This window comes from Myotis daubentonii, chromosome 17, assembly GCF_963259705.1.
Source record: "Myotis daubentonii chromosome 17, mMyoDau2.1, whole genome shotgun sequence".
Taxonomy (NCBI): domain Eukaryota; kingdom Metazoa; phylum Chordata; class Mammalia; order Chiroptera; family Vespertilionidae; genus Myotis; species Myotis daubentonii.
The window spans coordinates 40,185,186-40,201,719 of NC_081856.1; the positions used below are offsets into that span (position 1 = coordinate 40,185,186).

Here is a 16,534-nt window from a genome sequence, read left to right on the forward strand (position 1 = left end):
GCACTGCTGGTGGGACTGTAAACTTGTACAACCACTATGGGAAATAGTATGGCGGTTCCTCAACACACTAAGAAGAGAGTTACCATGTGACCCAGCAACCCCTCTTTGGGGTATCCACCTGAAAAACTCAAAAATAAAGATATATGTACCCCTATGTTCACTGCAGCATTATTCACGGTGGCCAAGACATGAAGAAAACCAAAGTGTTTGATAGAGGATTGGATAAAGAAGATGTGGTACATACACACTATGGAATACTGCTCAGTCATAAGGAAAGATGAAATACTACCATTTGCAACAACATAGATGAACCTTGAGAATATTATGCTGAGAGAAGTCAGTCAGAAAAAGCTAAGAACCATATGGTTTCATTCATGTGTGGGCTATAAAACTAAATAAATGCTAATTGACCTTTTAAATCTCTATAATCATAAATTGCTATTTTCTCCATAACAAAAGTGATTCATCAGTAATAATGAACCTATATGGGCATCTCTAAATTAGACTTTCTGTGTGATAACAGGATAGCATAATGAGTCACCATAAAAGCACAAGCTAACAGAAATTGCTAATAATGACTACATTATAAGGTCAATTACATTGTATAAATATTTTAAAATTTACATAAGATGTGGTATTGAAGTAAAAATAGTATGCGTTTGCTGAAAGAACCACCCTGAAAATGTGGTGACAGCAATAGCAAAGTAAAAGCTCTATTGCCAAGCTACACCCTTACTATACTCATCATTCCTACCCCTTTTACTTCAATAAAACACTCAATCTGCATCTTGTCTTCATGAAAACCTGGTGCATCCCTGAACACACTGCTTCCCCCTGAAGTCCTTTCTAGTGATAAATACTTACTCTTTTTCATAGGTTGCAATATTTCTGATTATTGGCTACTTTTTATTGAATATTGTTCTTCTAATTTTATTGAAAAGTTTAAATGTCTTTACAACTTCTGACTTCTGACTATGTCAATATATACCTCTCCTTTTTCCCCCGTCATCCGATGACCTCATAGTCACTGATTCACTGAAGTCCTTAGAAGTCTTTAGTCTTCTTTTCGATTCTCAATCTTACCACAAGTCTATGAGATTTAATTATTCATTAAGAAGACCTAACCAGCTGCCTAATAATTCCAAAACTTATGTATCTCCAGTTACCTTCAGATTTATCCTTTTTATCCACCTTACTCATTCCAATGCTCCTATCTTAGAATTTGTCAACTAATAGCTCCACCACAAAATCTTAAATTTTAATGTCATGTTCTAACTCTTACACTTCCAGCACCCCAAACTTTTTTTGTTACTACATCATACATCCAATTCTTGGATTTTCTCTATATTCTCCTAGTCTATCAATTCCTGTCTGCACTTTTCTTCCTTCTTATCTAGAATTGACATCTGCATAAGTATCCTCAATTTATTTCCACCACTATTTTTCTAACAACCTCCACATTTATCAAAACTCCCACTCCCCAACAAATGCTACAAACTGAATTCTCAGTTTCTCCACTTGGGTTGGCTCAGTGCTGCTAGAAATGATCACACTGCTTTTACACATTAGTGTAACTTGAAATTGTTTGTCTCCAAACTTCAGATGGATCTGCAGGACTATTCATCAGCCCTTTAATTTGTCCTTGGTCAGTACTTTTCCTGTTTCCTTCAGTGATTGTTACAAACGTTCAAAACAAATCTCTAATTCAACTTCCAAATTGTTATATTCTTGTCCCTTTTGGGTTTGAGAAAATTAAGAACATCAGGCAGTAATAGCCTACCTTCCAATTCCCTGTTTGTAACTGATCTATTTTTATATCTGCCTTTCCTCTGATTTGAGCCAGCCCATCCATCTATGCTTCTGACTCTAGCTCATCCACCATCTTTAGGTTCTTACTGGAATAGCTATGCCTTCACATACTCAATCTTCAAATGTTCCTTCTCTTCAGACCACATACATGATCAAATCTCAAATCTCTCACTTTCAGTGATCTCATAAAAAATTGTGAAGTCACATGCACAGTTTACCACACATAGAAGATAATATGATAGAGAAACAACATTTAATCCAATAATTTTCCTAAATTTTTACGAGAATAGCTTGCTTAATTATAAATTGAGAACAAACAACACATAGAGAATTCACAATTTAGGCCAACTATCATATTTATGTGCAAAGGATAAATTTTTGACTGTAAAAAAAATCATTATGTTTTCATGAGAAAAAGGCATGTGTTTTATTCATCTTTAGCATCATGGTGATGTTAAAATGTATGCAAACATTTTTTAAAAAGAGAAATAAAGATTTTAGAAAAAGGTAGTTCCTAAGGAGTATTGGAATAGAAGAAAATATGCTTGACAAACTAAACCATAAACAAAGTATAATTTTCATTTTATAACACTATTCTCATATTTATTGGGGAAACAACACAGATTATAAGGCCCCCCTTTTTTTAAATAAACTTTCTTTTGCTCAATCTAAAAGATATAATTCACATACCACAAAATTCACTCTTCAAATAATAAAATGGCAATAAATACCTACCTATTAATAATCACTTTAAATGTAAATTGATTAAATTCTGTAATCAAAAAGTAGCTGAATGAATAAGAAAACAAGATACATATATATACTGTCTTCAAAAGACCTACTTCAGCTCAAAGGACAAACACATCCTGAAATTAAGGGGATGAAAGAAGATATTTTATGCAAATGGAAATGAAAAAGAGCTGTGGTAGCAATACTGTTGCAGACAAAACAGACTTTAAAACAAAGGCTATAATAAGAGACAAAGAAGAACATTACATAATGATGAAGGGATCAATTCAAAAAGAGAATATAACCCTTGTAAACATTTATGCACCCAACATAGGAGCATCTAAATATATAAAGAAAATATTAATAAACATTAACAGAGAGATTGACAGTAATACAGTCATAATAGGAAACTTTAACACCCCATTGACATCAATGGATAGATCTTCTAGACAAAAAGCCAACAAGGAAACAGCAACCTTGAACGTTACATAAAACCAGATGAATTTAATTGATATTTTCAGAGTTTCACCCCAAAGCAGCAGAATAAACATTTTTTCAAGTGCATATGGAACTTTTTCCAGGATAGAAAAAAAATTAGGATATAAAACAAGTCTCAAAAAATTTAAGAAGACTAAAATCGTATTAAGCATCTTCTCTAACCATAATGGTATTAAACTAGAAATCAATTACCAGAAAAAAAATGAAAAACACATGGAGGCTAAATAAAATGTTACTAAATAATGGGTGGGTCAACAATGAAATCAACAACAACTAAAACCACAAAAAATACCTTGAGACAAATAAAAATGAAAACAAAATTACCCCCAAAATATGGGACACAGCAAATGCAGTCCTAAGAGGGAAATTCATAGCAATTCAGGCCTACCATAAAAAAAATCTAAAATAAGCCATCTAACCTTACACTTAAAGGAACTACAAAAAGGCCAATTCCAAAATGAGTGGAAGAAAGGAAATAATTAAGATCAAAGAGGGGAAAAAAAGAAAGACTAAAAATAGACAAAAGATCAATGATACTAAGAGCTGGTTCTTTGAGAAAACATAAACAAGACTGATAAACCTTCAACCAGACTCATCAAGAAAAAGAGCACAGCAGTGCTGATAATACCAGTCTCCTCAGGCACCTTCATCATCACTAGGTGACCTAAAGAATTAATGACCATTCAAAAAATGAAACAAAAAGCAGACATGACCTTACCAACACCAAAGAAACCTCCAAGCAATAAAGAGGAAGACTAATAACCAAGATGCAGACATTGGAATGTTTACGATTATTCTTTACGAAACAAGTACAAAACGAGAATGTCAGCCAATATTTCCAGCAATTTTTCTCAAACGTCTGCACGGAAGACAGGAGAGCAACCTCCCCAGTTTCGGCAACCACTAGGTTTATATTTTTTTTCCTGGTTTTTACTGTTTTGGTAATATGAATTGAAAGAAGATATTAATACCACATGGGAAGAACCCCAACCAAAGAAATCTGAAATATACAGTAAATGCTTTTTTGTTCCCTTTTCTAGTTCATTTTGGATGCTGGTGCTAAACTTCCAAGTGTCGTGATTTAAAAAGAAATTTTATGCTCTTCTTATTTATTTCTAGAGGAGGGGAGGATAACATTTTTGCGATTCTCTGAAAATGTGCAGCATGAAGTTCCTCAAGAATAAAATATTTACCTTTGGGCGGGGGGGAGGGGGGGGTAAGGGGGAAGACAGGGAGGACCCAAAAAATAAAATCAGAAATGAAAAAAGGGTAAGTAACCACTGACACCACAGAAAATACTATACAAAACAATTACATGGCAAAAAATTGGGCAATCTGAACGAAATGGGTAACTTCCACGACGGAATCAAGAAGAAACAGAAAATCTGAACAGACCAATTACAATCAACAAAACTGAAGCAGAAATGCCTTAGAACTAAAAATTTATAGAGAACAAGTTTCTTAAATTTTTTTCTTTTGTCTTATGTCTGGAAGAATGAATAAGAATCTAGTTTAATGACAAATCTACCAACATTGTTGGTTTTGACAATGCTACACTTTCAGTATTTGGTTTTGTATCTTTCATTGCAAATTTAAGATCTTTTGTCAAGTGTCCTTGTGAGTTTGCTTAGGTATCGTGATCAATTTTTTGGATATGGAGCTACCCTTACACAGCCACCACCAAAGCTAAGAAACTGCTTCAGTCTCAGGCTTAAAAGTATGATGATATTTCATTTCCATTTCCAATTTTAAGTACTGTGCCTGAAGGAATTTTTTAAATAAGCATTGGTTTAATGAATAATTGTTCCCTATGTCTTATCTTTTTTGCGGCCAGCTTTACCACATATATTTGGCATGTAATCAACAAATGTAAACAGATATAAAATTTAAAATACAGACGTACATGGAGAAAAATATTTTAAATGGCAAATGTAATTTCATATTTTCTAGAGTTCACCATATCATCATTAATGACTTAGAGGCATTTTACTAGACCTATTCAATTTTTATGTGTATAAATTACAAATAGCTAAATATGAACATATTATTATCAACTTAGAAAAAATGTTATATTCAAGTATTTAATGAACTTTCCTGAATCTATATTTTGCTATTCATTTTCTACGTGTACATTCAAATGACATATGTTAATTTAACTTAGTGTAACACACAAACATGTGTAGCATGCAATGAGACCTGCATACTGCAATGAAAACAGCAACTATAATAAATTTTGTTCACTGCAGTCACTAGGTCAACTTTTAGTAGTAACAGTACTATAAATACTTTAAAGTGAGAAAAAAAATTTTTGTTTATAAAAACATGGATTACAAGTAAAAGGCATAAAACGTCAATGGTGTATTATAGGATACTAGAGGCTCGGTGCACAAAAATTTGTGCACTTGGGGGGATCCCTCAGCCCGGCCTATGCCCTCTTGCAGTCTGGGACCCCTAGGAGGATGTCCACCTGCTGACTTAGGCCCGCTTCCTGAGAGATTGGGCCCAAGCTGGCAGTCAGAAATCCCTCTGGCAGCCCGGAAGCCCTCAGGGGATGTCCACTTACCAGCAGGGAGCAGACCTAAGATGCAGTCGGACATCCTTAGTGCTGCTGAGGAGGCAGGAGAGGCTCCCACCACCACTGCTGTACTGGCAGCCATCAGCCTGGCTTGTGGCTAAGCAAAGCTCCCCCTGTGGGAGCGCACTGACCACCAGGGGACAGCTCCTGCATTGAGCATCTGCCCCCTGGTGGTCAGTGTGTGTCATAGTGACCAGTCATTCCCAGTCTTTCTGCTGCTAGGGTCAGTTTGCATATTACCCTTTTACTATATAGGACAGAGGCCTGGTGCATGGGTGGGGGCCGGCTGGTTTGCCCTGAAGGGTGTCCCGGATCAGGGTGGGGGTCCTGCTGGGGTGCCTGGCCAGCCTGGGTGAGGGGCTGATGGCTGTTTGCAGCTGGTCACACCCCCTTTAGGGTGGGGGGTCCCCACTGGGGTGCCTGGCCAGTCTGGGTGAGGGGCTGAGGGCCGTTTTCAGGGTGGCCAACCCCTCCAGCGATGGAAGCTCCCAGCCTCTCTTTTTCTTTTTCTTTTTTTATTCTGGGATTTATTTACCTTCTATAGTTGAAACTTTGTTGCTTTGAGTGGAGCTCAGAGCCAGCCAGGGTGGGTGAGAGGGAAGCCTCTTGCTCGCTCCAGCTCCGTGGCCACAGCCGGCTGAAAGCAGGTATCTGGGGTTTATTTACCTTCTATAATTGAAACTTTGTTGCTTTGAGTGGAGCTCAGAGCTGCCGTGGCAGTTTGGCTTCCTCCATCATTGGGGCAAGCAAGCCTCCTGCTTGCTCCAGCTCCGTGGCTGCCGGCCGCCATCTTGGTAAGGTTAATTTGCATATAGTCGCTCTGATTGGCTGGTAGGCGTGGTTTAAGGCATGGTGAAGGTACGGTCAATTTGCATGTTTGTCTTTTATTAGTGTAGGTGATTATATTCCAATAATGTATAAGCACATATGTTGTTGTCAGTGTTGAAACAATGTACGATTGTTTTTATTAACTATTGAAACAAAATGACACTGGAAGCACTCAAACATATTCCCTCTCAGAATAAAGATCGTCAGTTTTATTCTAAGAAATGAAAGCAGATTCAAGATCCTATGTTGCAATCACTAGTTAGTGACACCACCATTTGCTTATAACAATTGCAGTTGACACTCTGGCCACCTCATGGAATATGTGTTCCCTGAAGAGATAGCCTGGCCTCCTTCAGTCTCCAGAAACATCCTATAGTGACTGAAGCTGAATACGGTGCCTAATGACTCGAATCGCTAGGCATGTACCACCATCTTTCCCTCTTCCCTGCAAAATAATGTGCTCTCTTGCTGAAGAACATGATGAAGAAAATAATATTAAAAATTAGGAACTTAAGGTTACAATCTTCCCTAAACCTCTGTCCAAGTCAGGTATGCCCACGAGGCTTTTGGCTCTAGGCAAACACCCATGGACTCGTACGTTTTCAGTTATACGGTATATACAAAAGAAAACACAGCTGAGACTCACATTCTGCTCTGCTTTTGGAAGAAAGAAAACTCTATCTGTTTCCAAGGAAAAGTTGGAAAGCTTTTCTCTGTGAATTCATGACAAAATGATCCTATGCCCAATGAATCAGAAAAATGGTCTTTACTAATAAACTAATGTAATTATCAAAAGTTAGATAAAAAAGTTGGATTAAAAAAAAAAGACAAACTGAAATTAATAGTTTAGACTCAAATCACAAAATTGCCTAATTAATATTCATTATTAGTTTAATGTCTGTTATACAGAAACTTTCATAGAGCAGGTATAGTTAAATATACCAAGCTGAGAAAAAAGTATCATGGACAAACCACTGAATTGTATACCCAAGGGGTAAGCATCTGTCATGATGATCTTTCTCATTAATTATAAGTAAAGCACAAACTGAGATTGAGTTTAGATATATTAATTGCAAAAACTGCCTTATAATAGGGTGTTCTTATCAAGCAGATTCTACAGAATCAAATTCTGGACTGAATACCAGAATCCCCAACTCCCACAAAAGGTGCATGATTTGCGATCCTGTCCCAGATCAATGCACTTGGAGAAATCTCCTCCCCGGGCAGCAGGCTGACGGCTCTCTCGGACCTGTGCTGACCTCATCTTCACTGTAAAGACAGCTTCATGCCGAGTGCCTTGTGTCATAAAAATGAAAGCACCGTCCCTTTACGCCTTGCTGCTGGTGTTTTCCCCCGCCTTTGCCCCCCCGTTCAAATTTCCTTCCCTGGTGGTGTCTCTACCTGAATGGATTTCGAGAGGGGCCTAACCAGGATGCCTTCTAATGATCCCTGGGGCGCCTACCCTCGCCTTTCAGCTGTTCTGCTTTGCAATCTTCCTCAAAGTTGATCCGGAACCCACCAGAAGACGAAGAGGCAAGAGAGCCAGAGACTGAACAAAGCTTACTTGTCGCTAGTTATTTTTCTACTCCTTTAAAACATTCATTTCCAGTATGTAACATTTCTTATAAAGTAGGCTAAAATTTTTCAGCCCTTTCAGAACTTCTTTTCAAAGGTTTTGACTCCACAAATCAGGAAGATTACAGTAATTCAGGCTTAACGTACCCCCCCCCCCCCGCCAAAAAAAAACAACTAAAAGGAAATTTAAGTTTGATTCAGCTTGTCCTAAATAACTGGAAAACCAATGAACCAGACTCTCAGAACTAGTGGATACAAATTAAAGACTATTTAGGAAATCTATTTGATAATATTTTTACCAACATCTTAATTAGCTGTATTAGAATATAAATAGACAAAAGGCAAGAAAATAAACCACCATGTCAAGGGCAAAATAGTTTTCATAGGTAGGAAAAAGGACTACATTACTAATGGGAAATGTCTACAAAAATGAGTGTATTTTACCTGTCGTCATCTTGTGAGAATCGCCTCTGCAAATCCTCTTTATTCCACTGTTCTTTTTCTTTCCCTTGCTCATGTATATCTTGTGTTTTTTCCTCGTCTCCTGATTCTCTGGTTTTCTCATGATTAGACGTTTTTGTAATCTCGTTCCCTTTCACATGCTCATTAATTCTTTCTTCCTTTACCTCATGAACTATCTCTTCATGCTTATCCCCTTCTTTCCCTCCCTCTTCTACTCCCTTTGGCCTTTGAAAGCAACACAAATTGAAGGAAGGCATGCAAATAAACACAAAAAAGGAAAGAAAAAGTAAGAAAAAAAATGCATACAAAATTAAACAGAAAGGAAATGAACACTATGAAAACATAAATAACAGTGACATCTTTTAAATGTTGAAACTTTTTTTCCAGTATACCAGAGAAGTGCCTATGTAAGCACCACAATCATAATTGTTCTTTAAAATCCTATTTTCCTGCTACAGAGTTGCAATGGAAAAAAGTTGTGGTCTCCTCATTATAGTTTTTTTATATATATATATATATATACATAGGAGTAAAAATAATTTAGCTCAGGTGCCCATAAACTCTATGGGCATGCATATACAAACATAAATATTGCATTTATAAATTTTGAGAGGCTGAAGACTTTTTCCATGCATTTATAACAGTTTCAGGAGGATAAGGCGTATCCTACTAAAAAAGTAATATTTTTCTGAATCCTTGAAATATACTCATCTAGGAGAAAAAACCCTCCAAACACTATTTTTCACATTTCTTAGAACATTAAAATATTCAAATTTTCACAAAACCGTCACTTTAACCTCAATAAATGTGTAATAGAATTAATTTTTTAAAATAGAAAACATTAAAAAACAACTAATGATATTATTTCAAATAATCTAGTAAGAAAGGTGTTGTACATTCTCTGAAACTTGCCTGTGCAAGAAGTTTGAAAGGCAGAGCAAAATATTATAAAAAACAATACGTACAGAAGTTCTTATTGCCAAATGGCACACATTAGCCTTTAGAACAGAGGATTTTAGGTTTATCCAAAGAAACAAAGACCTTGTCATACACATTGAGAAGCGTTTCCTGCGAAAGTCCCTTACTCACCTGATTTTCTTGCTTCCTCTGGGCCGTTCTGATTGGACGGACATGTAGCTTGTGCTGCTGAAACGAGAAGCACTACTAGTCCTGGAAACCGCAGATATATCACTTACATCACTGTCCGAAGATTTAGTGGAAATATTATCTGCCCCTCTATGAGGATCCCATCCTGATCGATACTGTTAACACAGATTGACAAATACGCAGAAGTTGTCAGTATTACCATACAGAGCAATTATTAGCTTCTCCTATTTCAGCACTTTATTATCCACAGAGGATACTGCAAAACCCCCACTCAGTTGCATATAAAAACAAAAGTGAACGGCAATTATCCTAAAAGAAAAATTCAATTTGCGTGAAACCTTTGTTTTTCAGCACAGGCAATTAGAGCATTTTCACCACACCCCAATGAAGGCCGTTAAAATAGTTTCACCACAGCAATGGCCTCAGGGAAGGACATTTAGGTAAAATCTGGGAAATAACATTTGGCTTCATATTAGGAAATAGAATATTTTTATTTCTGAATAAAATTTGGAAAAAAAAGGTATAATAAAGTTGCCACTGTGATTTATTGAAACCCATTTTCTCTTTAATCCATTATGCTTCATTGAAAACCTAGAGATAGTACAAAACCTAATGATTAAAACACTAACTTTTTCTAGAAAAGCCAAGAGAAAAGAGAAAGTTTAATGTTTGAAAGATTACTGGAATTTTGATGAATCCTAGAAATACTAGAAAAAAGTCATTATTATTTAAAATAGTTCCAACTTCCTGGAATGAAATAATCAGTTATGTGGCACAGCCAGGGTGCAGGGTGTTCTGGTGTTCAAACATTCTGGTAAATGAAAAGCCATCATAAATGCTTTATGTTAATGACATTGGGATATAAAAAAAATAGTAGATTCTGGAGTCTGGACAACCTGGAGTAAGGACAACCTCTTACTAACTGGGTAAAATTGAGCAAATACTTTAACCTTTAAAACTCTGTTTAAAGTAACTAGTGCCCCGGTGCAGATTCATGCACATTGAAAGGAAATTAATTAGCCGGTGGCCAGCAGGGCAGGACTGGGTAAGATGGGCCAGACACACTCTGGAGCCAACCTCCCACAGTCCCTCCCCAGCCGGTCGCACCTGGGGCAGCGCTGCAGCGCAAAGGGTATCTGCGGAGTGAGCAGGTCTCTCCGACAGGTGGGGTCCCTCGGCCTGGCCTGCGGGGATTGGGCTGAAACTGGCTCTCTGACATCCTCTGAGGGGTCCCGGATTGCAAGAGGGTGGCACTCCGGAATCAGGCTCCCTCCTCTCTAGTTCTGGGGTGTGTCACTTGAGAACTGCAGCTGCCAAGTCACCGCAGCTCAGGGGCTCCTGCATTGAGCGTCTGACCCCTGGTGGTCAGTGCATGTCATACCTACTGGCCGGTTGGTCGGCTGCTTAGCCTTTTATATATATAGATAGGGATAGTATCTTTTTTTTCAGGGTTGTTTTGAAAATTAGAAATACAGTCTATCCTTGAACAACACGGAAGTTAGAAGAGTTGACTCCCGAGCAACTGAAAATCATCATATAACTTTGACTCCTTCAAAACTTAACTACTAATAGCCTACTGTTTACTGGAAGCCTTATTGATTACATAAACAGTCAATCAATACATATTTTGTATGTTAAATGTATTATATACTGTATTTTTACAATAAAATAAGCTAGAGAAAATAGAATGTTATTAAGAAAGGAAGAAAAAAATACATTTACTGTATTTGTTGAAAAAATCCACATGTAAGTGGACCTGAACAGTTCCAATCAGTGTTGTTCAGGGTCAAATATAATACATGTCTGGTACCTGACATAATGTAAAGAAATTCAGCCAGTATTATTACTGTCCTGATGGCTATTACTGGGTTAAGAGCATGTCTGCTAATAGATTTTTCTTTAATTATGTGTACTTCAAACATATACTGAAATATCTGTATCTGTCAATTTTGCAATAGAGATTTTTCTAACCATAGAAAGTGTTCACAAAGCCTTAAAAAATTTAAATATTGAAAAATTTTACTTTAAATGAAAATGTCCTCAGCCATAGTCAGCCATTGCCTAGAATAGCATTTCAATGGGTAGGTCAACATTAACTATCTTAGTGCACACACTCACACACACACACACAAACAAACACACAGACACTGTATGTATTTGTTTCATCAAATATATTAGCAGAAAATTTGATCTCAAGTTGGGACATAAATGGAAATACTTCATTTTATTTATATATTTTTGGATATTTATTTCATTTACATGATAAATGAACGTTTTAAGAAAATTTTCAAAACTATTAAACTGGTCAATGGATACAGTTCTGGGTTTGGGGGCCTGTATTGTTCTTATTCTTGTTACTGATAACAAAAAGAGAAGCCGTCTGATATAGCTTTTAAAATATTTTAGCATTGGCTAGATAAGCAGTTTTGGTATTACAATTTTTTTCTTTGCAGTAGGTTTGGTATTATATTTTTTCTTTTGCTTTTGTTCATGGGATTATAATATCATCTAAGTTCAAATGAAAAATCCTAAAGTTTAACTCTAGGAGGTGGTAAGGGTAATATTATAATCGCTATGAGCAATTGCTCTGGGATGAGACTGAATCAATGGTCTGAATCCTGGCTACACAAATTATTAGGTATGTGATATTGGGATAATTATTTCCATGATTCCATTTTTCATCTGTTATAAAGTGAATAACAACCATGCCCATTTCCTAGGCTTGCTGCAAGGATTAAATAAGATGATGTATGCAAAGCACTTAGAAAAATACCTGACACATAACAAGTGCTTCACACATAACAAATGATGATGATAATGGTGATGCTGATGATTAGATAGTAACTTGAACACTGGCTTAGTATCAATTCTAGGAATGACTTTATCAAAAGAGGTATTAGTTAGAAATACCCAACAATAAATATATTACTTTATGGCTGCTCTAAGCTACAATAAAAATACAACTATTTCTACATATATCCAATAGTTTTGTTTCAGAAAATATTTCTATAAGGCTAATTTCAAACGTGAAACCAAACTTTCCCACTAACTCCTAGTATGTACTCAGGCCTCACCTTCCCCATCTGGCCAGGTTCATCCATATCCCACCACCTTACAGGGAATTACTCCATTCCCACCTGCACCATGAGTTCTGCCTCAGCAGGAAATATATGACGCTTCTTGGCTGACACAGCTGCTCTGTTTTTCTTTTATCTCCCTGCTGCTTTATCCTGAGATCCAAAACCGCCTGGAAACTTGTGCTCCTGTGTCTCCCAACTGGCTCTTTTCTGATTTGTTCTACATCCTAACAGCTTACTTGACTTCTGAATTTCAGTCGTTAGGATCTGACTATGCATACTTTAGCCTTAGTCTTTTTAGGCAGTCATGACTTTTGAACCTGCTGCTATGATCCATGGGTGCATAGAGGCTGGCTGGCCTCAGAGGGAAGGTAGGGGAGGGTGGGGGAAGGGAGAGAGAGCAACCAAAGGACTTGTGCATATAAGCCTAACCAATGGACACAGAAACCAGGGGAATGAGGGCATGAGTGTGTGTGTGGGAGGGGGGAGGGGGCGGGGGGGGTGGTGGTGGAGGGATAAGGACACACATGTAATACCTTAATTAATAAAGGGGGAAAAAAAGAATTTGTGTGTTTTTTAAATACACATGGTGTACATTGCACATATCTCTGGCTAAGACCTCTCAGATAATCTACTTTGCTGAGCTAAAATTTTGGATGTTCAAAATTTAAGGAAAGATATGATTCTATATACTATAGTTTTATGCCTTTTATATAATTCGTCACACAATACCTCTTGTTATAGGTGGTGTGTGTGTATAGGTGTGTGTGTTCATGTATAATTTTCTAACTCTCTATTAGAATAAAGGTTCTTAAAGGTCAGGACAATATCTTCCTTATCTTTGTAGTTCTTTTAGCACCGAAGAATCAGGTACTTAATTTAATTTAAACTCACGTTTAGCTTTCGAACCAGTAAGATAAGAATAAATCCCATTTTAACAATTATTGTGAGGAGTAAGAGAAATAAGACTCAGCATACCCAATAGTGAGCTTAGCACATAGCAGTGACTAAAAAGTAGGTCATTAAATAAAAGACTGAATGGAAAAATTCACAAAAAGGAAAAACACAAACGAGGCAAAATCTCTAGTGTGATGGTGACTCTGCTGTCTGCTTAAGGCCTGAACCAAGTACATCTCTCTGAGCACTTCTAAGCAGCCAAGCACGCTTACCTTTGGAGCATAGCTCAGGTTTCTGCTACAAATACACACATGAGCAACAGAATGAGAAATTTGGAAAGTAAGACATGATAAGAAAAATATTTTTATAAATAAAACTTCAGAACTTATCTTAAATATGTTTAGAGTATAACATCTCCATATATACAATTCACAAAAAGCCCAGAACAAAGTAATGGATGACCTAACACTGTTTACTTCTAAGATGGTTCATTTCTTTTGCTTTAACTAAATATAGTTTTGCTTGTCTTAATGTATAATAAACAAAAGTTATATAATTTCATAGTGAGATAGAAGCAGCTAAATTATTATTTTACCAAGGTAAAGAGTTATAAATGTGAATAAGTTCATTTATTTAGTTAGGAAAGAGTTGGTGTTGTCTGGCACTATAAACAATGAAGGCTTAGCATGTATTAGTTTACAGCTGACAGATGCACAATAAATATGTTCATCATTCTCCTTAAAGGAAAAAAACAAGATTTTTTTGCATAGGATTACACAATCCCAGCTGAAAACGGTGCTCTGACTGGAGATCATTAAGATCTTGTAAGAGAGTGAGGAAGCTTTTCCCGACAACATTTGATGCTTTGTCCATTACTATTAAGCAGATCATGAACTAGAAAATTTTACAGGAAATTATTATTGTTCAGGATGTTCCGGACGCTAAGGAGTTTCTAAGTGGCCGGGAGAAGTTAATGTTCTCCCTATTTACCTAAGATTAGTGAAAAGTAACAGCCTATCTGCAAAGCCCTTTTGAAAGAAAAGTTTGAATTAAAATGTTGGAATAATATTCTGGAGAAAAAAAGTATATTCAAATTTCTAAAATGAAACTGTTACTTTCTCCAGTACCCTCACTTGACATTTTTAATTAGGTAATTTCCCAGTGATGTCTCTATAGCATCTGAGGAACTCAGGTTGTTTGAGCTTTGTACATGAACTTCTCAAACAAAACATGTGGGCGGAATTATAAGAGCTCCCTTAAGCATGGCTAATCTTCCATTTAATAAATCTCACCAGAAAACTGCAATCTGTTGTCTAAAACTCTAGTCCAAGAATTGATTAGTTGCAAAATACTGGGCAATAAGAAAGCCCAAGTTTGAAGAAAAAAGTGTTACGTCATGGAGATGTCCTTGTAGGACTATTGATATATTCAGGGAGAAAACACATTGAATAGATCAGAATATGAGGAAAATTAGAGCAAACACAATATTTGGGAGAGAAAGGAGAGGCTGAAGTTGTGGGCAGACCTTTGATATCAGTGTGTGTGGGGGGGTGGGGGGGGTGATATAGAGGAGATAAGAACAGAGTAGAGGGAGTCTTGGCACTGTAGCCAATGGAAGACTCATGTGAGCAAGAAAATGTTCTCTTTCTTGATATCCTATTTTTATTTCATATCATAATTCAAAGAGCGTAGCTGTTGTCTTTTGATAATACCACCATTGTAGACACTCTCTCAGAGGAGTTACTTCAGGTGATTTTTTCTCTGTCCTAGCCAAGTCTCTTATCAGTGCCTGATGTAAATGCTGCACTGAGCAAAATCTGTTTGTCAGAGATAATTTTGTTTAGATAGGACTCCTAAAGAGGGCAATGTGTGATAGAGGGAGAAGACAGGAAAGGCACAGTAAAATGAGGGTTAATTTAAGGTGTAGCCTTATAAATAATTTTCTTCAAGTGAAATCCCAGTTAGAAAAGTCTTAATTCCTTCAAAGAGAATTACTGCCTTGAGTGTTCCTAAACTACTTTAGTCATACCTCTCTGATAGTTCTATCATATATCTGTCTTTGTCTCTCATCTATCTATCTATCTATCTATCTATCTATCTATCTATCTATCTCTACCTATTTATTTATCTATATATCTATATCTACCTACCTATCTATTCATCCATCTACCTATCTTCTATCCACCTATCCTGCTAGATTATAAACTCCCTAGTATTCCCATTATCTAGATCAGTGCCTGGCACTCAGTAGGAACTCAATGAACACTGTATGAATAAAAATGAATGGAATTCTTGTTTTATCTGGGATATATATATAATCTCCAGTATAAAGTATCTTATCAGAGTATATAATACGGTGATCATAACTGAATAGTTTAGTCACCTAATTCTTTCATTCTCCGTCGGGAGTATAGGCCATGGTGTACCAGCGTATGTTTAACAAACAGCTATCCAAGGGGGAAAAGTTCTGGTTGTTGATTTCTGAGGAATAAATACTCCCATCACAGCTGATTTCAAGTTACATGTTGTCACTATCCACAGAGTTGGTGCACACCACGAGATGTGTGGTTTAGGAATACACACATTGCTTGTAGGACTCAGACTCCTGAGAACACAATGAGTAAAGACAACAACATATCAGAACTGTAAATTCCTCCTCAGTAAATCTTGTGAAAGATGGAACAGCAGGAACAGTGTAAGGTAACAACCCGCAATTATGGAAAGGGTAGCCATTAGCCTAGAGGCCGATGTTATAAGGTTAGTTACTTTTCCTGAAGAATGTGTAGAGAAAGAATTCTTGGTAGTAGTCAATTATGACTTTCCCAAAGGCTAGCACAATGGGAACTCTATGCCTGTTATTAATAAGTTGCTCCTTGAGAAATGTCATCCTTTATTTATTTCAATTGATTTCTCATGATTTTCAGAGATGGGAATGCCAGTTTCGCAACAAAATCCCAGGCTCAAGATCTCAGGTAGA

The 16,534-nt window shown here is 36.8% G+C and overlaps 1 protein-coding gene across 50 annotated transcripts in view; it reads right to left on the minus strand.

Moving 5' to 3' along the window:
* Positions 1-16,534, minus strand: part of RIMS2 (regulating synaptic membrane exocytosis 2) — a 341,566-nt gene that overhangs the window by 76,066 nt on the left and 248,966 nt on the right. For 21 of the 50 annotated variants that reach the window (XM_059671970.1, XM_059671956.1, XM_059671955.1 and 18 more), the window contains one exon: positions 9,566-9,738. The exons of 16 other annotated variants lie outside the window; for them this stretch is intronic. In XM_059671970.1, the coding sequence (XP_059527953.1) occupies positions 9,566-9,738 (173 nt within the window). Of the gene's footprint in view, positions 1-8,458; positions 8,702-9,565; positions 9,739-16,534 lie in introns of all 50 variants that reach the window. 13 more of the 50 variants (XM_059671942.1, XM_059671945.1, XM_059671947.1 and 10 more) reach the window with 1 other exon arrangement.